The following is a 23,704-nucleotide window of genomic DNA, read 5'->3' as shown; positions in this document are numbered from 1 at the left end:
TTTAAGAAAGGCGTAAACAAACAACCTCCAAAATGCAGAAGAAAAGCGCGATGCACGGGCCGCTGTGCTCTCACTGCTCACTGGTATGCAACCAAAGTGACGCGTATGAAATACACCCTGTGCAATTTAAAGTCATCTAGAGAGGTATGCATACCTCTCCATGACTGAAAACTGTATCTGTTGAGTCACTTGTCAATTATCTCCTTTTTTATTCCTTGTTTGCATTAGCAATCATCCATCTGCAAGAGTGCTCTTCATGACTTACGGATATCTTCATGGAACTCATCGGCGTGGAATGTTTCTTTAAGGCTTTTTGAGCACCACTACAGGTTTGAACGTTTCAGGGGTTCCATGCGCTACGGTGTGACTTCAGATGAGTAAGTGATATCCTTCACCAAAATTTTTTGTGGTGCTTAGTCAGCCACTTGTCTTCCGACTAATTAAAACTAGCATGTGCTATCAGAAATGAAACACAAGATCTATCGCCAAACTGTATAGGAGCATCGTTTGTGTCTTCAGAAATCGAAGTAACCCGACCATGCATGCGCTTATAGCGGCTACGATAGCTCTAGCAAACCTTTCAACAGATTTATTTTATGCAGCTACTACCACCACTTCCTTAATGCAGGCCACATCGATGGCGGTTATGGCAAATGCACATCCACCGGCGTATCCAGCGTGCTTTGGGAATAGGCGAGCTGCTGAAGGAGAGATGTGTCAGCCTGATCGGGCACTTTAAAGAGACCATGAAGAAAAAACACAAGTTTGGTACATAGAAAACACTGTCTTGTCTCGATAACGGTTAAAACAGTTTTAATGTGTAGATCAAATGAATAATGAAGATTGTAAAGGAAGCAGCCGCTGCAGTGGCGACTCCCCGGCAACTTCCCGGCAGCTTCTCTATGATGTCACGTAACCTTGTAGCTGCAATTCGCGGCGTCCTACCTATGCCACCGCAAAAAAATACAAGTGTGTGGTTGTACCGGGGCCTCTAGATTTGTTTCATCGTATAACTTGAATGATAACATGCAGTAAACACAATTATAACTATACATTTAGTGCTTGCGCTCGTTACGTCATCCCTGCACATTTAACGTCAGTATGACGCAAAATTTCAGCGGTTTTCGACATTTTTTTCCATTCTGAAGCCTCTTTTGTCGCTCAGTGGAGGTCGGGGTGTTACCAAAGGAAAGTTCTTTAAAACTGAAGAAAGTTGTATCTTGTTTTTATGATCCCTTCACGAACAGTAGCTTTGCTTTGGTTACCTTACATATAAATTTTTGTCGGTCCTCCTATCCGTCTTGTGCTTCAAATACTTGACGGCTGGTCACTATAATGACTGTGGATCTGCTTCCCTGTAAATTAACTGCTGTCATGGCTTGCGCAACTTCACATTCATCGGCGCAAAGAAAACCAATGGCAAAACTAAGGCAAAACACAAGTACAGAATTGAAAGCACCAGTATCTTTTCAAATAAAAATATACGCTTGATTAGTTCCTACGACGGTAAACTGAGAAGCACGGTATCGAAGAGATGCGAGATTTGCTGCTTTATCAAATGGCTCACAAGCAGTCCAAACGCGCAACATTCAATTGAATCCAGAAAACATGTATTGCATTCATCACGTAAGTGGCAAGAGGTGACGGAAGACCGTCATTGTTTGGGTGGGCACAGAGGAGGGCGAGTTGCGTGGCAGAGGTTTATTTAAAACCAAAGAAAAATGAATATTTTATTTAATTTGATTACAAGAGGCAGAATGCAATTGGCGCGAAGACAGTAGATAAGGGGCTAATAGAGTTATAGCAGAGCGGAAACCAGCAATTTTTTGTAACATGGAAAGAAATTAATGAATCGAGAGTAAACTGAAGAAAGGTTTGAGCAAAATTATTTACAACGCGCTAAGGCGTGCGGGGGTGGGGGGTGGGGGGGGGGGGCTGGAAGTAATATTTTTATGGAAAAAAACATGATTCGGACTACACCCGATCAGAGCCTGTGGGTGCAAGTCTAGCGGATCGGCCCTTGTTGTGCGGTTGAAATCGATAGGCCATGATGCTAGTGGTGGCGACAACAACCGCGACGGTTAACATTGTGATGGTGATGATGCTGGCAATGTTGATGACAAACTTTACATTTTCTACCCTTTTATTCTTTTAGCCCGTTGGTCTACTCACGAGATAGATTCCAATTCACGTCGCCGCGGATAAAAGGTATGCACCACTCCTACTGGCTATCGCGGTTCCCTTTGTGTGTCGGTGTGTCTCTGTTTTACAAGCAACTATATTATGGTGGTAAGCGCATGTTTATTGTCAAGTAGACAAAAAAGCATGGAGGGAGGGCGAAAACACACTATACGTCGTAAATCATTTCCACATTATCCGCCAAGTCCGATATTTTGTCTTGGGTTGTAGGCGTTCGGCTCTGCATAGAAACCACCCACTGCTCAAACGTAGTTATTTGGAGGTAAATAGGAAGCGGCCGCCTGGGGAATCTCCGCATTTTATGGTTCACGTCTGCTGTTTTTGGGCAGAAGAGAGCCACTTATAGGAAAACAGTCCTAAAGGCACCAATGCTGGTGCAAGCGTTCGAAATGAGATAGCCTACTTTCATTAACTTACATTTACTATGTCGAGGACGTAACAATTTAATGTGCGCTGAACAGCACATCCCCGGAATGTGCCTGCTAACACAACTATGGTTCAATATATGTAATGGCACGGCCTTCGATAACCTAGCTGTCTTTACAGAATACTGGTTGTAGATCTAAGCGTGAGGATAGGTGAAATATAAGTGTTTTAAATTTTAAAGCGTGGGGTGAAATTGTCTGACCACGGAAGCAGTCACAACATTGCATTAGGTAAAGAAGTCATGCTTCAGTTCTGAAATTATGAACAGTTGAAGCATTTTTCTGACCAAGGAAAAATACCTCCAGTGAATGTTTTGTTAACCATATTGTATTAGGCCACTGAAGGCTGTTTCTTCATGGATCAGCTGTGTGTTGCCCTGAAATAATGAGCAGGTGGCGTACTAGAAAACTCTGCACACTTCGGTTTTTTCGGTGCTGTTATTTAAAGCTGATATTTAGAAAAAGACAGTAAAAATAAAGGAAAAGAGTAATAACGTGATAATAAAGTCTATACATCAAGCATGTCCGCCTATATCTGGTTAGATACAACAAGTTTCCCGCCCTAAGATATATTGGCTCCTCTAACGTACACGAAGCAGATTTGCCGTTTTCTGCTGCCATAAAGTTTTGCTACCACTAGGTTCAATGATTGATTTCTGTCATTGGCGTCATTGAATATCAACCATGCGGTCATTGATTCATTTCTGCTACCACTAGTTCAGCAAAAATGACCACACCGAAGAGGTTGTGAAATGAAATATTGAATGATATATCCACGTTTAAAAAATGGCTCTTATCCTTTTTAACACTTTGTGAACTGCATCGGTCTCCACGGTAGTGTTATTAATTACTAAGCCTAAACAACCTGGGAACAAGGTTATAATGATATATTTTGGATTTAACAAACCTGAAAACTCGTTAAAAATACGTGCATAACTTTGAGTTCAGGTTCTTTTTTACTTGCAGAGGAAGTGCTCGACATCACGGCATTGCACCGAGATTTCATCTATAATGACAACATCGCATCGAAACTGGAATGTCATGGCCCAAGTGATCGCAACATCTCCTTCGGCTACTCGATAAAAGAAACCAATTTCACAAACATCGACCAACACTCAAAACTCATAAACGGTAATTATATCGAGAAACATTTGACGCTTTCTATGCAATCCCAAACAGGAAGAAATCTGTTATTATCCCCGGAAAAGCTGGAGTGCTCGGAGATGTTGCGCAAATTCCGCCTGTTGAAGAAAAGTGAGGATTCAGGGAAAGTTTTCGTGGTGCCAGCTTTACACTACATTAACTTTCATTTCATCTTGCTTGCCACCTCCGGGTGCATACGTTGACCAGTAAGCGGGCATCGTTCGGGGCTACCATAGGACGAGGAAAAAATTGTTGAGCAGTACAATAAAGCTGTCTAGTAGACGGGAGCTGTATTTCAAGAATCCTTTAGTGTGACCCGCTGTCTTCGTCTTTTCAGCTACCGAAAGTTGCTCACTGAGGTCAGAGCTGTCAAACTCCCTGTCTTCAGCCCAATAGAAAGACACGGAACTTGATCAAAGCCTCGATTCGACTGCCATTGCAAGACCAGTTGGTAGGATGCGCTGAATATAGAGACCATGTCAACACGTTGAAGACATGCTCCTATAACATTTCAGTGGCAAAAACATACGCCTCCCTGAATATATGTGTGTGCGTGCTCGCGCATGCGACATCACAGCAGCTGTTGGACACCAGTAATCAAAAAGCATTTGCATATTTCATAGCCAACTGCATAAATACATCGCATGCGGTTCAACACAGGTATACAGCAGTAGAAACGTATCTTAAAGCAGCAGGGAATCAGAGAGATCAATCCTACTATTATGCCGTACTCTGTGTGCCTTGCAAAACGTGTTTACTGTGTATTCCTCAAACGTCCAGGGACTTACTTCCTATCTTTATCAACGGACGAGTTACCACTGACAAGAACGAATATGTTCTGGTGCCTGGTAGAAAGATCTACCCTTTCCAATGTCGGTTCACCAGCTATGTTTTACGGACCAGAAGGTAAGCAACCCCTTCTGGGGAGCTTTTCTTTACCTGCAACCATTTTTTCTCTGCAACGTGTGCAGCCTCAAAAAAGGAGAATAAAGCACTACGGTTTTCAAAGTTACTGTCGTTTACTACCTTGAGCTCTGAGAAGACAATTGTAAATTTTGTTCCGCAGGGGCTAGCGTCCATCATTTCTGGTGAGGATATGTCCCTTGGAAAAAAGAAATATTATGCAATCGATTGCTATTCTTACTTCAGGGCAATTGGAGAGCGTTATGCTCAGCTGTGACCTGGACACTCAATTGAACGCTGTCCGAATTCTTGATGATGCCGCCAGGGCTCAAGGGCCCCTCACCGCCACTTAGGGGAAAAGAATAATGAAGGTTACTACCCATCTCCTTCCTTACTTCATTTTCAGCCCACGCAAAAATTTTACTTCTCTCTTCCTGTCTGGCAATATTTCCCTTTTTTCGTGCGTAAACTTTTACCGACCTGCTCTGGCTGAGTTTGAGCAATTTCACCATGGTTTTTAAACACGACGTAATTTCCTACCCCTCCTAACAAAGCTGCATAGATCGTAACAAGAAGTGACGGAATCTCCTTAACGAACGGAATGAGCTGCTTGAAGTTCAAGCCTAGTCGGTGTGCCGAGCGTAACTTGATCGATCGAATAGCTGCAGCACCGACGCTCTCCCTAACCGAGTAAAGGCCGGTGAGGCGCATAGTGAGAAGAATATACGGAGCAATACGACTGAATCCCACAGCTAGTCACGACTGCTGGTGAGCGCAAAGAATATGTAATACCGGAAAGAACCTGCGGTGTTTGTGGGTAAAATAGAGATAGATGCTCAGTTGAGAAACCCAAAAGGCCCAACAAGTCTGCCATTGCCGTAATGAGAATGCTTGTTACACGTAGGCGGGCACTCTGTGTGTGAAGGGGGAAGAGAAAGGGATGGTTGGCGCGGAGAATAGCTAAGTGAATGATGCGAAAGCTGAACACCAACATTATCTCGCACTTCATAACGTCCACCACAGTTACCTTCCATCAGTTCGTTTTATCAGGGGTGTCAGAGTTATCAGCTTATTGTTTGGCGACGGTCTTAAATCTAAAATCATCACCACAGCCTTCGTGTCTAAAGTCGCTTAGGCATGGGTCCAACTCCTGCGACTGCCGCCATGGGCGTAGGCAGGATTTTGTGTTGAGGGGGGCAAACCCAGTGTATTGACTGGAAAGAGAGAGAGGGCAATTGCGCATGGCAGTGTGTTCCTTGGTTGCTTGGAGATGGCAAAGCCTTTGTTGCATCCCCCTGCCGACGTCAATAACTGTCACCGTGTTGTCTACTCAGTACACGACAAAAAGGTGCGATACGTTTGATCGGATTCCTCCAGCTTAAATCACAGATATTTCATTGTTCCAAACCTTACTCTATGTATAATTATCGTGTGAATGTTAACAAAAAAATAAAGGAAGCTCACACTAACACGTGAGACTTGAACGTAGGACTTGAATTGCAGCCGATTTGCTTTTTCCTCGCTGCCTCAAAGACCTTTACTCTCTTTTGTGGCTGTAGCAGCGAAGAAGAAGCAAATCGAAGGAGCAGAACGAATGAACGGATGGAACGCGCACACTTAAACTAGGTGCCCCCAGGCACAACGTGTACCCTAACATGTGTTCTGTGTCGAGCAGGTGGTGTGATTCCTCTCCCCACCATCACAGCCGAGAATGAGAGATCAGCAACAGCTTATAAGACCCACAGAATTCCTTCAGCCTTGGTTACTGTATAACCTGTGTTGCTGCTGTTCGGGCAGTGTTGCTGTATAGCCTGTGTTTTTATTCAACTCTTAAATCCGCAATAGACTCTTCCACTTCGGTCAGATCATGTAGCAAGAATTACTTGTCGCCGCAAAACGCGTGGGTATCTCAGAGTTTAGTAAAGAGTATGCGTAAAAAAGAAAACCTGTATAGAAAAATGAAAAGGCAACCATTCAATGCTGTTTTGAAACAACGTTACAAAATATACTTGAACACCTTGACATCACTACTCAAAGCTACCAAAAGAACATATCTTGAAAAACAGCTCTCTGATGCCGGTAATAACATACCTAAGCAATGTCGCATACTGAATACTTTTCTGAACAAAACAGCAGATAAAAGTGAAATAACCGAAATTCATCAGGACAATAACATATTCCAAGACCCGACAGATATCGCGAATGCTTTTAGTACGGCCTTTTCGCAACCACCAAGCACCAACACCGCTAATCTCATAGATAACCACTCTTCTATAAATGAGGCCGATAGCCTTCCACGTTTCCAACCCGTCATTTTTTATGTTTCCTTCTACGCATTTAGACGTTAAAAGTGCTATTCTTAATATGAAAAATACTAGATGTGGTCTTGACGGTATTAACCCCCTTCGTATGAAATATGTCGTTGACTATATTGCAGAACCTTTCTCTCATAATGTAAATTTGATTTTCAAAACTGATGTTTTTCCTGACGAACTAAAGCAAGGTAAAGTACTTCCAATACATAAAAAAGGTGACAAGACGCTAATAACAAACTATCGACCCATATCTATACTCCCGTTCTTCGGTAAGGTGGTTGAAAAATTAATTCAAGAGAGGGTTTCTAACTATTTCGCGAAACATTGTATTCTTACACCAAGACAATTCGGATTTCGCTCTGTTTATTCGACAACCCTAGCGCTCATAGCCCTTACTGACAAATTCAAACGTGAATTAGACGAGGGTAAGCTTGTTGGATCGGTTTTTCTGGACATTACAAAAGCGTTTAAATTCCATCGATCACCACATCCTTTTCAGAAAACTTGCTGCTTATGGCATAGTAGGACCACCGTTGCAGCTTTTTCATAATTATCTGTTAAACAGAGTATTATAGTTAGTGTTTGTGGGGCACTTTCTGATAAAGAATAATTAACATCAGTGTCGCGCAATGGTCAATATTAGGGCCTTTACTATTTTTAGCCTACATAAACGACCTTCCTACCTGTCTTTTTGCCTCCACAGAATGTCTCATGTATGCTGACGATGCGACTATTTATACTTCGCATAAATTAACAGAAACAGTTACGAACAGATTATCCCAAGATCTCTCCTATGTAAACAGCTGGTGTCATAAAAAATTAGTAATCAATCCGTCGAAAACAATGTACGTAGTCTTCAGTTCTCGAAATCAAACCGGCAACCTGCAATCGTTATACATTGATATGCACCCTATCTTTCCTTGCAATCAATGCACATTCATTGGAGTTCAGCTTGACAAACTCTTGAAATTCAATGCCCATTCCACTGCACTGAGAAAAAAGATGGCATATGGCATAAGAGTACTCATCAAAGTCGGCTATTACTTTCGCCCGCAGACACTGCTTACACTCTACAATGCTTTCATTCACAGCCATCTGAGGTATTGCATCGAAGCCGGGAGGCTGACTTACCAAGTTCATTTAGAACCAGTGCGACATATCCAAAATCAAGCACTTCGCATTATCACTCGTAGCCCTTACAATGCCCATGTCAATCCTCTGTATCGAGAACTGGGAATTTTCCCTCTAGATAGGCTTATCACGTTTAGTGTAAGTATTACGGAATACCGCCTGTTCAACATCCAAAATCTCCTGTATGTAATAGGTAGACGGGATCTGGCTAACCTTAACACCCGATTTTCGGAACAAAATACTTTTATACTCCCAAAAATAAGGACGAACTACGGAAAGCACAGTTTTGAATTTGCCGCCATTAGGCAGTGGAATAACTTGGCCTACATTATCAAAACCTCCCGATCTCTCAAGTCATTTAGGCGCTTACTTTGTTCTTCACTTGACCCACCATAACTCATGATGTTTGGTGCACCTTACCATATTCTAAACCTTACGAATATCCTAAACCATATACTAAACCTCTTTTTCTGCCCCATTTAAATTATTGTCAACTTGTCTGGGGATTGACAACCCAGACAAATAAACAAAAAATATTTATTTTGCAAAAAGGAGCGTTGAGAGCAATTTTCAATATTCAATTGGACCAATCTATGGAACCGGCCTTCAATACCCTAAATCAATTCAGTATTCTAACCTTATACGACATATGTTTATTCATGGCCTATAGAAAAGCTTCCTTGTCCCACCAGCAAAACAGTTGTCTTCAATTAGCAAATCTCACCCAGCGAAATCTACCTTATCCTACACGACAACCTGACAAATGGATTGGAACATGCACTAGAACAAATTACGGAACACAGATGTTGTCTTTTGTTGTACCCTCATTGCTATAACGGTTGAGTAAATATAACGTAGACTACACAATCACTAATTTTTTTGTTTGTGCAGTAACGCGGCCCCCCTTATTTTCTTTTGTTGATTTTTTGTCTCGTTTACTTGTTGTCTGAAGTGCTGATCATCTTGCGTTTGCTTTGTACCCTGCGGGGCCTAGGCTAGTCAAGCTGTCTAGTACAGCTTTCTTACTTGGCCCCGCCACTTTATACGAAAATATCTGTATATATAGATGTACATAAGTGGAAATAAAGAATTCATTCATTCATTCATTCATTATATGTGTATGCGGCAACGTATTTGAAAAAATTCTATATTAGTTGCTGAAAATACATTACACCCTAAACTCTATATAGGTGTATTATCTGTATATGTGCGTGTAACCAATCTGTATGTAGATTAGTTTCTCGCCGACTCTAAGCATTTTTTTACTCCGTCTTTTATCCGACATGTCAACACTATTCTGAGAGTTCGTGGCTTAATACTTTGTTTTGCAATTGCATACTTCTTATGCATAATTTGTCGTTCAGCGACTGCACCTACTCTTCACTTTGTTACCAACCATCAGGGGTCCCACCTGCAGTGTTCTTCCCTATGGCACCCCTGCATGTATACTAATGCTATGTTATTTCATCTGTTTGTGTAATAAGGTGAAACTGAAACTCAACGAACTGTGTTGCTACTTTGTAGTTGTTGTTGTTAGTTTAGCGTTTTTTTCTGGATTTACGCTCACTGTCTTCTCACTGATCAAAAAATGTAACTGGCACAGGCGCTGTCATAGCTACACCTGAATCATGTTTAGCCTTCGCACAAAGTGTATATTTATATGTAAATGAAGTTATTGTTTAAAATGAAATCCACTTGATCGACTGACTATAGGCTCCGTTCTCGAGCAGAGACAATTGATCACGGCTTTGTAGATTGCAGAGATGCTGTCTTTTACTGATACATTTTGCAGCGAACGCTCAGGAAACTCCTGGGTATTACGTCTTTCTCAATCCGATGTTTGCCGTTTGGCTATCATGGTAACCCACACTATGACATGTTTGTGTTGATTGGTTTATACAGTCTGTGGCTGTGTCGCTTATGTGATAGGCATGCTGAGCAACCAAGATCAACAAAGTCAGATATCCGTTAAACATTGGCATTTGTACATGGTGTGTATAATTCGCATTACCAACCACCTGACTGATTCTCTGTTTTAAATGCTTGTGTGTGTCTGCCTGAATTTTGATGAGTTTGTGCTCCTCCTAACTTAAGGGTATTCTTTTTTTCCTTGTCTATGTAGTCCTCGTACTGTCGCGCTTCAGAATAGTCTCCCATGTAATAAAGAAAAACAAAGAAATCCAGTCGTAGCCGAGTGGGTAAGACGACTGGCTCTAAGTCCGTTGGTCTACCTGACTCCGACTTCAATCCTGCCGGTGATTTCTTTTCTTTAAATTGTTATGCTAAGTTTTGTGAAACGCCGGAATCAACAAATTGCTAAGCAGCTTCGCTGTTAAAAAACTACTCTCAGTTTTTTTCGAATTACTTTAGAACTCTCAGTTCCATTATTTCTGTTCGTTTTTGCGCAGTCAATCCCGGTTTCCTGCCCCAGAAGTACACTGTGACCGCCAGCTTGCACGACTCTGTAACTCTACGGGTTCAGGCTTTACCTGGAAAAAGCGCGAACCCCAGAGTGCGATTCTGGGCCAGAGTTAACTCGACGGGAGACGCATCGACGCTCACCACCCAAACTGACCCCTCTCAGTGGAACATACCAACAGTCGGCCTGCACCACAGCGGAGTGTACATTGCCCAAGGTCCTGGTGATGCGCCTGGAAAACGTCGGGGCGTCTTTAGGGTGATTGTTCGCAGTAAGTTTCCCTCTGTGCTTACATTGCGTTGTAGAGCGTGGAAAGGCGCGACAGCACACTTTCACGCATAATGATTACGTTTGCCATAAAATTTCTTCACGAGGACCCGACTCTGCTGCATTCGAGTGCAGATGTGCGAGTAGTTACGTGGAGAATTAACTTACCGGCGCAGGCTTTACCATTGTCACCCAACTCCCTACGCTGGCCAAGTGTACTCTCGCGTATTCTTTACGTCAAATGCAGCGCTCTCGGCGCTTGCTCGACGAAGAAGAAGCCCAGCGAAGAACACAAATGCTGCATGGTCTCCCGCCTTGACCAGTGCCTTTAAGCTGTTTCTTCGCAGATTTCTTGAAGTAACTGGTATTATCTGCTTCTGAAAATTACGTCCGGTTCATTGACCCAGTTTTAATTACATCGGACCGTCCACACACCAGCAATTGCCACTTGAAGACTAAACCACGTAGCACATCCCACCTAGGCCTTCTATGGCCTAGGTGGGATGTGCCCGAATTGACACCACGCTTCCCGAATTGACACCTGTTTTTTAATTAAAGTTTCATATAATTATTATTAATCAACTATTAATTATTTAATTAATTAATTAATCGTTCATTTATTTATTGTACCCTCAGGGCCAAAATGCATTACAGAGGGGAGTGGTTTACATTGAAAAGGCATGGTACATGGTGAACAGAGAAAAAAACAACAAAAAAAAAACAGAATACAGCGTTAGCACGATTACAATCAAGATGTCACAGTGCTAATAATAAAAATCAATTAAGCGGATCGTGAGTGTACAGTTCTAGCTAGTGTTTTACGAAAATGATGGTTATCATACATAGACACAATTTCAGGGGCAAGCTGATTCCATTCACGGAAGAACGAGTCAAGAACGACTGTGCAGCTGGATTAGTGTAGGTGATAATGTAACTTTGTCAGAGTTATTGAAGCGATGGGATAGATTCTGGGGCTGTGGAATAAGTTTGTCGTGCAAGATGAAATGATGGTACAATTTATGAAAAGTTTATAAACCTTTTCATCCGTTAATCTTCAATAAGGTCATGACATGTTCTGGGCTGTGTTGCGCATTTGAAGTTACATCATCCTGTCGACTGCGCCAATTATAAGGCCGCTAGCACAGCCCACTGATCTAATGGTAACCACCAAGACGAAGAATTTCAAAAGGTTTATAGGCCAACACTTTTTTTCGAGACGACAAAGTAGGCAATGATAGACTAGGTTCCATTACAGTCATGCTGGCAGTGCGGATGTATTTTGAAGATATCAAGCGTGTAGATTTATTCTGAACAAGTTCAAGCGATGTAATCAAGTTGCGGTCAGAGGGATCCCATACCGATGAAGCATATTCTAAGTTAGGTCGAATGAATGCTTTGTAGAGGGGTAATTGTAGTGAGAATAGAGCTGTATAAAAGTTACGGCGTAGGTACCCAGGCGTGCGGTTAGCGTTGCTGATTTTCTGTTAGATGTGCAGTTCCCAAGTCAGATTTGATGTTATGTGGACGCCTAGTATTTGTAAAAGGTAGTAGATGCAAGAGGTGTGTCATTTAGATTCTAAGTAAACTGACTGGAAACACTTCGGGACTCGCGCGTAGCATTACACTTGTTATTAAGTGCCATTATCCGTACACGGCACCAGTTAGCAACTGTGATAAGGAATGAATGGACAATACAGTAATCATTTATATTGTTTACCTCACGACAAGTAACGCATTCATCAGCAAGTAGATGAATACTAGAATTTATAGCAGCGGGAAGGTCATTATTACAGATGAAAAATAAGATAGGCCGAAATTACTCATCTCTGAGGAACGCCAGAGTGTTCATCGGTATAATTAGAACTGAACCCATTTGCATAAACAAATTGTGAGCGATTTGTGAGAAATGATTCAATTCATTTGATCAGGTTAGGATCAAGATTAGGTTGGCTAACATGAAATAACTGTTTATGATAGACCTTATGAAATGCTTTAATACATTTAAGAAAATGCTATCAGCTTGTGATTAGTTGTTCAAAATACCATGTAATTTATCACTAAAACATATTAGTTGGGTTTCACAAGAGTATCACTTGCGAAAGCTGTGCTGAGCTGTGGCGAAGAATGAGTTGCTTTCAAACAAATTTAGAAGGTTTGTTAATATTACGTGTTATAGTAGTTTAAAGCACGTACAGGTTAGTGAGTTGGGGCGATAGTTAGTGCGGGAACACTATCTACCAGATTTATGAATGGCGACCACCTTCGCGATTTTTTATTTAGTTGGGAAAGTAGAAGTGTCAAGTGATTGTTGGAAAACGTTATATAATAGGATGGAACTTAGTCATATGGTATTTCTTAAATATTTGGCATTGATATAATCGTAACAAGGTGAGGAATGATTGCTTAATTTGTTAATAAGAGAAGCGATACCAGGGACATCAACAACTGTTGATGACATAGGGAGGTAATTGTCGGGAAGGGTAGTAGGTAGCGGAATGTCTCATGTTTTAGAAAAACTGGTGGCAAATGTGTGGTTAAGGGCGGTCGCACATTGATTAATGGGAACTGCGTCACCGAACGAGTCTTGCCATCAGATGGAATCTTCTTTCCGGGGAATAATAACGCACCAAAACGTTTTACCTTTGTTTTTAAGCAGGGTGTAAAGTTGGGAAAGTTGGTGACATTGTTTTTAACATGGATGACAGTACGTTAGAAATGCAGTTATTTTTGGCGTGTTCGGGTACTCTTGCTTAATCACTAGATGCAGTTTTATGAGCGCCACATCGTGCGTTTGTTGGTGAAAACTTATCTGAGCGATAAAGGCATTTTTTTTTCATAATAGACATCCTCTTGGTAGTGACATTATAGCGTAGTGATTGTGCGTTACTAGCAATGGTGACGGTTGGTAGGTGCTTCACAATGAGGCGGTTAACTTCGACAACGAACATATCCAAGTTAGACTAAACGTAGCGGTTATTAAAATCCGTCAGGAAGACGTCAAGACATTTGTACAATACACTGTTGTTCACATCGAATTTGGCTGTTCTGTATTCGAAAATTGCTTTAAAGCAAATCTTTTTACCTCTACCCACAAAGGGTTTTTTCGCGACCGTTGGTGTCAACAAAAATTCCCGCGAACAAATAAACGAATTTAGTAGCACCGCCTGGATTAGAACCTGGAACTAATTGAGTAACAAAGCCAGAGCCCTTTGTCTTACCGATTTAGCAATGAGCCCACGCGGAAACATTGATGACAACCGGTGCACTCATCAATCACATCCTCGGGTTTAGCCCCTGCATTCTCGTTGAATGCAACGCGATAGCGATTAAAAGAAGCTCACACCAACCCATGCCATCTCACTTCTAGTATGCCAATGTGCTAAAACCTGTGGCTTCCAGTGTTCACGTAAAAAATCTCAACTCCTCGTCATCCGCCTCACCCCAAACGACACCTCAAGGAACACATCCAAATAATCCTTGATGGCCAGGCCATCACGCCAAACCCCAGCTTCAACATCCTGGGCCTACATCTTCAGGTCAACGCCAAGAGTGACGTATCCTTGCAGCGCCTTAAGCACAGTCAAATCAATAAAACCATACACATGATCAGGTGAGTTGCAACCAAGAGGCGAGGCCTCAAGGGATCCGATACCTTTCGATTAGTTCAACCTTTTGTTTTCTGGAGAATCACTTACGTCCACCCCTACCTTCTTCTCGGCAAAGAGGACATAAAGATGTTTTATATAATGATTTGAAAGGCGGTTTAGCAAGCCATTGTTCTTCCCATGGGTGCGTCCACAGATAGGCTGTTCAGCACGGGCCTCTACAACACCGTGGAAGAGCTGATAGAGGGACATCTTTATATCCAGAAGCTCCGAATGAGCGCCACTGTGGCGGGCGGCCACATCCTCCAGCAGATTGGCTTGGCAGAACAGAACGTTACTCCGCTTGATGTACTCCCAGACTTTTGGTGACAAGAACTAAAGATGCTCCCTTTGCTTAGAAATACGAAACCCTCACACGACCAGGGTCGGTGAAAAGCACGGGCTGAAGCGCTCAACACGAACCTCGGTGGGGATCATGCAGTAATCTACACAGACGCCTACCAACATCGAGGGCAGCAGTACGCCATCATCGTGGCTACCTCCAGAACCAACCTCCTTGCTCGTGCCTCACTCGAGACCGAAGACTTGAAAGCAGCAGAAGGAACAGCCATCGCCTTGGGTCTCACTCAAATAGGGGTTCATAAGGTGGTGACCGATGCCCAGGAAGCCTACCGGAATTAAAAGTCGGGTTTGGTGTCCCGGCCTGCACAGCGTGGGCTAAAAAAGGACTCCCCAAATGGCTCCGTTCAGCTCATTTGGACACCCGCTCACGCTTTCATTGATGGCAACGAATACGCCCACCAAGCCTGCGCTTTTACCCTTCGTGCAATGGAGCTGCACGAGGGGAGTTACCGGCTTGTCTCATTCAGGGACATAACCCTGCATTATCGCCTTCTGAGACAGACCCTACCTTCCCCTTACGCTGCGCTTTCCATACAACAACAAGCTGCCCTAGATCTCATACAATCCTCCTCTTTCCCACACCCGGTGCGTCTTCACTTAATGCATCCGAATCGCTACTACGGTAAATGTAAATTTTGCTCAGAAGTAGGAACACTCTGCAACATAATCGGGGTGTGCGGCTTCAGCCCTCGGCACCCTCCTCTCTTTCCGTCAACTACCGAACAAGAGCAATGGGAGATGCTGCTGTCCAGCCCCACTCTGCCTACCCAACTTTACTCGTGGACACAGCAAAGGTGGCGCGGACTGAATATGGGCTACAGTGAAGAAGGAAGCACTCCCGTGGGCCGCACTCTGGGCCGTTCTGAAATCTGAATAGAGTTATTTTTCCTCCTTCAGGCCTCCTGCTCCTCCTCTGTCTCTGCCACCCATCTCGTCGCTTCAGTTCCCGACGGCAGAGACCGGGAAGTGAGATCGGATAACACCGGGTTTGAGCTTTAATTTTATACAAAAAGAGTTTACTCACTTGTGCTACACCTATACAACTGAACCAATCACCGTTAATGCATCATGTAATAATTTAACCTTACCAAGAATATCTATTTGAAGTGTTAGATGGTGTGGTTACGTGCATTTCACTTCTCTCTGGTTTCAATATTTGTAGAGCGACGTAAGTGAATTTAAGCTACGTCGCATGGGTAATACTTGTGGATGCCGTTACAGCTATGCTTTCCAACCACATTCACAGAACGGATTGGCGCTATTTTTTTTTTTCAAATCCAGGTTTGTAACTGCTATCCCTTACACGCTAGAAAAAAGTGATAACCCTTTCTTGCTGCTGTTCCCGTGCCTACGGGTGTTTTGTGACACGGTTGGTGAATGGATTTTTATGGCGCCTGTGTTGTGGTGTTCGGGCCACATAGAAAGCAACCACGGGCCTCCTACTCGTTCTAAAGCACTGTTAGGGATTATTTCACTGCCCGATATCTTGGCCGAACAGATGAAAATTGTGGTTCAACTGCCTAAAGACATTCATATATGGTCAACGCAAAGTTCCAAAAGTCTAGCTGAATTTATTACGGAAGTAAAAAGTACTAAAACCGGCCAAATAGCAATTGAAACAACCGCGGCGAGTACACAAGGCCGGTTGAATCGTATTGAACACAAGTTCAACGATCTGGAAACTTTCACTAACCGACTATAAACCGCGGAATTATCAATTGAAAAACGAACCACGAAAAACTACGCAATAAAGTTGCGGTTAAACGAACAGGAAGACCGGGCTCATCATAACAACTTCCCGCAAATAGCCAAAGCTCTGGTCACACTAATGACATTTTGCCAGCTTAGCTAAACGCGAGGGCCAGTGCTCGAGCAACAACGCCTCATGTTCCTTTACTATTCAGTAATATACAATGCATTTTGAAATAACGCAATTCATTATCCTGTGCAATAGACACATGTGCTGCACACATAACAGCACTAACCGAAACTTGGCTTCCTGCGCATGTACACGATTCTGAAATTTTTGTAAACGCATCGCATTTTACAATGTATTGATGCGAAAGGACGGAGCGCCAAAGTGGCGAAGCTTTATTACCTGTTTCAAGAGATGTTCATTCTTCCATCATTTATGTGCGGAGTGAGTTAGAAGTGGTCTTTTCCCTACTAACGCTCGATGATATCAAAATAATGACACTTTGTTGAATATGAAAGGGTACATACCGAAGCAAAATGGGGCCACCAAAGCCTGCAGGTGGGCCTGTGTGGCGTCGCCCGGAAGCAACGGCCTTCACTTCTGTAAAAAACATTCATTGACACTGCTAACTGCATAGGAGGGAAAAAAAAGACAAGCAAACAAGAAAAAGAGATAAAGAAAAGAAGAAAAAAAGAGAAAGAAAAAGAAGACCAAAAATAAAGGGAGGAAAGAAAAAAGGAAAACAAACAACAACAAACAGAAGCAATGAAGACAAACAGACAAACAAAGATACAATAAATCAACATGGGTTTCAGCTACATGGGTTGCATTTTCCTCATCAGATCACAACAATTAGAGAACAAAGAAATAGCTACCAATCACTGCGTACAAATACGTACTTCAGCGTATTTTTAATGCCAGCATAGCAGCACGCAAGTGTTTTCGTGTTGTTGAAGAAAACAATTCGTCAGGCAATTCGTTGAAGATAGCAGGAACATAATGTGGCCGTGCAGCCATTCCGTAATGGGTACGGGCCCTTGACATCATATATCTAGGTATGTGCTACAGAGGTATAGGTTTAACATTGGGAGCTCAGTAATACATACACCAGAAATATTTTACACTACTATTTGCTTAAACAATGTACCGAATGGCTGTAAACCACTTGCCTCAAATATACGGTCCAAATCCGGCACGTGTGACTTATAAAGAAGGCTCTTGGTGATGTTTTTTGAAATACTGTTAACTCTCTTTTTCCAGGTAGCGGAGCAGTCGAAAAAAAACAGCACACGCCATAACGAAGAACACTATAAGCTAACGTTTGAGCTAGTATTTTTTGAACAGAAAAAAGCAGAAACACTTTTAAGTTGTACAGCATACAGGCAGTACTTCTAAGCTTTTTACATATGTCAGTCATGTGTGTGTTCCACGAAAGATCCCCATCAAGAAGTACACCTTGGTATTTAACAGACTCGACACAGAAAATATGGGCAAGAGGACAGGATGCACAATTTGATGAGTGTATTGTATTGAAGCACTCATTCGGCACTGGTTTCTGTTGATTTCGGAAACAAGCTAGCCGACTTTTTACAGGGTTGATTGTTATTAAATTTGCTTCGAACAAATCCGCTACCTTTCTGGTATGGTCAAAAAGATTTGCGAGAGTGAGAGAATAACCAGAGTTACCAGATACCAGCAGGATGTCGTCAGCGTATTGATAAATTTTCGAAGTTTTAACAACAGTGCCTCAGTAATTTCCACAAACTTAAAAAGAGGAGGTGACAAAATAGACCCTTCCGGGACACCCCTCTTAAGCCTAATACTAAAATGCAGCACCGATTCAAGTGACACCACTTGAGAACGATTCCGAAGGTAATTTGGGAGCAGAGAAGAAAATGGTCCGCGGAAGCCATAACGGTATAATTTAGTACAGAGTATACCATGGTTCACAGTATTAAACACTTTCTTCGCATCAAAAATTAACACAAACAAAAACTCATTCGGATCTATGCTGTTATGAAAAGTACAAGACAACTTTTCAGGTAACACCTGCGTGCCCGCGCCGGAGATGAAGCCGTAGAGATGTGCACTCAGTAACCCATGTTTTGTTACAAAGGAAATCATGACACCATGTGCGTTTCAAGAATTTGCGAAAAACAAGATACAACTGAAATAGAGCTGTAGCTTGTAGGATCCTTTTTTGCCGCTTATAGAGGGAAACCACTCGTGCGCTCTTTAGACTGTCTGGCCAAGAGCAATGTTCAATTATTTTGTTCTGTATAAACAAAATAACTCCTTTTAATTACCCAATATTTCTGCAGAGATCATCTATGTATATGTTATCAAGCCCTAATGATTTGTTGCGGCTTAAACTACTCACTATGCAAAGGAGATCAGTCTCTGGCAAAAATGGGATAAATGCGGACGATGACACAAGATTTGGTAGTATATTGTTACTTGTACATTGAACTGGATCATTTTGTTGCAATGAAAACGATTCATTGAATTTGTTGACCAGGTCCGAAGTAGTGGATACAAAGTTGCGTTCTATTGTGCTTTTTGTAGACTGGCGTTCGTTACCTCGTAATTGATTTACTAAGGACCAAGTTTTAGTCATGTTGCGACTAGACGCGTTGAAGAGTTCGGTACAGAATGGCCACTTTGACAAACGAATCTGCGCGGTCACTCCATTTCTGACCGTAGGGAACTCGTCGCGCAGCGCTTTGTTCTCAGGGGCTCGGCGACATCTCGCCCAAAGCATTTTTTTTTATCAGTGCCAAAACACCAGGCATATGCCATTGATGCTCAGCCCTCCGTTTTTCTATTACTACCGTTTTCTTACACGCCTCATTCATCTGGCCTAACGGGCGAACAAAATTGTCATATGCAGTGGCATTGTTATTATCTAGAATAAAAAATTCCAGTCAAAGCTAGCAATTTGTGTGTCAAACTTTTTTTGTCTAAGATGGTGACAGTCTGTATATGATGTGATTGTAAAGAGCTGGAGTTGGTTAACTGACCCACAAAGAAGTAGTGATCAGCTAATTTCTGCATAATTACAGCCCCGACGGCACAAGAAAGGTCGGATCCTCGCATGTTCGCATGATCGTTGTGTGAGATAATCTTTTAGGAACTCCTCCGTTGTGGGTTCCCAGATAAAAGGCTCAATACCACATTCGCAAAGGGCATGCAAGTATTGTTCAACAGAATACCGCTCGCTTGTCAGCAAGTCGATGTTGAAGTCCCCGACTATGCACAAGTGGCCTGAGCTGAAATTTTTCCTCCACAACTCCCGCATTTCTTCCGTAAAAGAAAGCACACAATCATAGGTGTGTGCTACCGCTCGCCATCTTCGTCCTCTACATTCGTAAATGAATTGAATGACACTGTCAATATAGTTATTACTCGATTTCCATCATATCCATTATTCTATCTTGGTGATTTCCACTTCCCTAACATCAAGTGGTATACTTCCCTTCCGGTTTTATCACCATAATAAATGCTCTCTAAAGTATTTTGTAGATTTTTCTTTAGTCTTCTCGTTACCGCAGTTAGCTAATCAACCCACCAGAGTGTGATCTAACACTACAAACACCCCTGATCAGATTTTAACTACCCACCAAGAATATGCTTCAACCCTTACTTGGTTAGCAGGTGTTGGTAATCACTTCCTGCTCTTCTTTGACATAAACGGTACCCCTCCTCCAAAACACACATCAAGAAGAAAAAAATTAGCGTCAATCCGCACTGTGAATGTGGTTGGAAAGCAAAGATATAACGGCACCCACTAGGATTACCAATGCGACGTAGCTTACATTCAAACACGTCGCAATACAAATAGTGCAACCGGAGAGATGTGAAATGCACCTAATCACACTCTTCATAACTACAAAGCAATATTCATGGTACGGTTAAATTAATGCATGATGCATTAACGGTCATTGGTTGAGTTGTATTGGTGCAGAACATGAGTGTATACTCTTTTTTATAAAATTAACTGAACCTGAAAACCGGTGTTAGACGATCTCACTTCTCCGTCTCTGCCGTCACGGAGGGAAGCGACGAGATCGGTGGCAGAGACAGAGGAGGAGCAGGAGGCCAGGAGTCAGAGGAAATACCTCTATTAATATTCCAGAATGGCCCAGTGTGCTGCCCACGGGAGTGCTTTCTTGTTCACTGTAGTCCATTTTCAGTCCGCGCCGCCTGTGCTGTGTTCCTTAGCTGAAGCTGGGTAGACCGAGAGGGGCTGGACAGCAGAATCTCCCATTGCTCTGGTTCGGTAGTTGACAGAAAGAGAGGAGGGTGCTGAGGGCTAAAGCCGGACACCCCGATTATGTGGCAGAGTGTTCCTACTTCTGAGCAAAATTTACATTTAGCGTAGTAGCGATTCGGGCGCATTAAGTGAAGACGCGCCGGGTGTGGGAAGGAGGAGGATTGTATGAGATCTAGGGTAGTTTGTTGTTGTATGGAAAGCTCAGGGTAAGGTGAAGGTAGGGCCTGTCTCAGAAGGCGATAATGCTGGGTTATGTCCCTGAATGAGACAAGCCGGTGACTCCCCTCGTGCAGCTCCATTGCACGAAGGGTAAAAGCGCAGGATAGGTGGGTGTACTCGTTGCCCTCCATGGAAGCGTGAGCGGGTGTCCAAATGAGCGGAATGGAACCATTTGGGGAGTGTTTTTTCAGCCCACAAAGTGCAGGTCGGGACACCAAATCCGAATTCCAATTCCGGTAGGCTTGTTGGGAATCGGTGACTACCTTACGAACTCCTGGTTGAGTGAGACCCAAGGCGATGCTGCACCTTCTGCTGCCGTCGTGTCTTCGGTTTTGAGTGATACACGAGCAAGGAGGTTGGTTCTGGAGGTAGCCACGATGATGCCGTACTGCTGCCCTCGATGTTGGGAGGCGTCTGTGTGGATTACTGCATGATCCCTACCGAGGCTCGTGTTGAGCGCTTGAGCCCGTGCGTCTCGGCGACCCTCGTCGTGTGAGGGGTTCATATTTCTAAGGAAAGGGATCATCTTTAGTTCTTGTCGCCAAAGCCCAGGAGTACATCAAGCGGAGTGACAATCTGTGCTGCCCAGCGAATCTCCTGAAGGATGTGGCCGCCCGCCAAAGTTCGATTCATTCGGAGCTTCTGGATAGAAAGATGGTGCTCTATCAGCTCTTGAATCGTGTTGTAGAGCCCCGTGCTGAACAGCCTCTCTGTGGACGCACCCATGGGAAGAGCAATGGCTTGCTCAACCGTCTTTCTAATCATTATATAAAACATCTTTATGTCCTCCTTGCCGAGAAGAAGACAGGGGGTTGACGTAAGTGATTCTTGAGAGGACAAAGTTTAAACTAATCGAAAGGTATCGGATCCCTTGAGGCATCGCTTCTTGGTGGCAACTCAACTGCTCATGTGTGTGGTTCTATTCATTTGACTGTGTTTAATGCGCTGCAAGGATACGTCAATCTCGGTGTTGGCCTGAAGATGTAGGCCCAGGATCTTGATTCTGGGGCTTGGAGTGATGGCCTGGCCATCAAGGAGTATTTTCATGTGTTCCTTGAGGTGTCGTTTGGGGTGAGGGCGGACGACAAGGAGCTGAAATATTTTTACGTAAACACTGGAGGTCACAGGCTTTAAGGACGTTGGCGTACTAGAAGTAAATTGGCATGGCTTGGTGTGAGCTTCTTCTAATCGCTCTCGCATTGCATTCAACGAGAATGCAGGGGTTAAACCCGAGGATGTGATTTTATGAGTGCCCCAGTTGTCGTCCCCCTTTCCGCGTGGGCTCGTTGCTAAATCGGTAAGACAACGGGCTCTCGCTTTATTAATCAATTATTTACAAGTTCGATTCCACGCGGTTTCAATAAATTCTTTTATTTGTTCGCGGATGTTTTCTGTTGACACCAACGGTCGTGAAAGATCCCTTGGTGGGTAGAGGTAAAAAGCTTCGATTTAAAACGATTTTCGACTACAGAAAAGCCAACTTCGACGTGATCGAAAGTGGCTTGTACGAATTTCTTAAGGTCTTCCGACCGATTTTAACAACCGCTACGTTCCGTATAACTGGGATATGCTTGGTGATCAAGTTAATCGCGTCACTGTAAAGCCCTTTCCAACCTAAACCATTGCTAGTAATGCACAATTACCATGGTATAACGTCACTATCAAACGCATGTCTAAGAAGAAAAAACGACTTTTTCGTTCAGCTAAATTTTCACCAATAAACACACGAAGTACCGCTTAAAAAAACCGCATCTAGTGATTAAGTAAGAGAACTCGACCACGCCAAAGATAACTTCATTTCTAACGTACTGCCATCTATGTTAAAAACAATGTTACCAACTTGCCCAACTTTCCATGCTGCCTAAAACAAATGTAAAAAGTTTTGGCGTTCACGAAATCCCGAAAATAAAATTGCATCTGACGGAAAGACTCGTTCTGGTGACGCAGTTCCCATAAGTCAATGTACGACCGTCATTAACCATACATTTGCCACCAGTTTTTCTAAAACATCAGACATTCCACTACCAACTACCCTTTCCTACAATTACCTGCCTATGCCACCAACAGTTGTTGACGTCCCTGGTATCGCTTCTTTTATTAAAAAACTAAGCAATCATTCCTCACCTTGTTGCCCTTCTATCAATACCAAATATTTAAGAAACAACATAGATCTAAGTTCCACAATATTATATAACGTTTTTTAACAATCACTTGACACTTCTACTCTCCCAACTAGATGAAAAATCACGAAGGTGGTCGCCATTCACAAATCTGGTAGAAAGTGTTCCCCCTCTAACTATCACCCCATCTCCCTGATTGGCCGGTTCTAATTTGGCCAGTTTTAATGTTTTTACTTTTTTGACTAATTCAGCTTGACTTTTGGAACTTTGCGTTGACCGTACATGAATGTCTTTGAGCTGTTGAAACACAATTTTTATCTGTTGAGCACAGTTATGGCGCGATGACCCAATCTCTAACCGTGCTTCAGACCGAGTAGTAGGCCCGGGATTGCTTTCTACGTCGCCTGAAAAGTGCAACAAAGGCGCATAAAAAACACTCAGCAACCGTCTCACAAAACACCCGTGGGCAAAGGAACAGCAGCAAAAAAAGGTTATCATTTTTTCAAGCGTTTAATGAATAATTGTTACAAACTTGGATGTTGAAGAAAAACTGTTGAGTATGACGCCCCTGGCCCTGCTCCCGTTCC

General features: G+C 42.9%; 1 protein-coding gene across 2 annotated transcripts in view; it reads left to right on the top strand.

Moving 5' to 3' along the window:
* Positions 1-23,704, top strand: part of LOC144162556 (uncharacterized) — a 419,428-nt gene that overhangs the window by 283,875 nt on the left and 111,849 nt on the right. The window contains exons 4-8 of one of the 2 annotated variants that reach the window (XM_077693146.1): positions 229-377; positions 2,156-2,208; positions 3,591-3,755; positions 4,548-4,673; positions 10,525-10,806. The exons of the other annotated variant lie outside the window; for it this stretch is intronic. Of the exons in view, the coding sequence (XP_077549272.1) occupies positions 229-377; positions 2,156-2,208; positions 3,591-3,755; positions 4,548-4,673; positions 10,525-10,806 (775 nt within the window). The remainder of the gene's footprint in view (positions 1-228; positions 378-2,155; positions 2,209-3,590; positions 3,756-4,547; positions 4,674-10,524; positions 10,807-23,704) is intronic. 2 annotated transcript variants of the gene reach the window in all.

The sequence above is a fragment of the Haemaphysalis longicornis genome, unplaced genomic scaffold (genome assembly GCF_048455015.1).
Source record: "Haemaphysalis longicornis isolate Haplotype H1 unplaced genomic scaffold, Haemaphysalis longicornis Haplotype H1 scaffold_12, whole genome shotgun sequence".
In the NCBI taxonomy this organism is placed as follows: Eukaryota; Metazoa; Arthropoda; class Arachnida; order Ixodida; family Ixodidae; genus Haemaphysalis; species Haemaphysalis longicornis.
The sequence above is the reverse complement of the archived record's forward strand: the minus strand, read 5'-3'. Positions and strand labels throughout refer to the sequence as shown.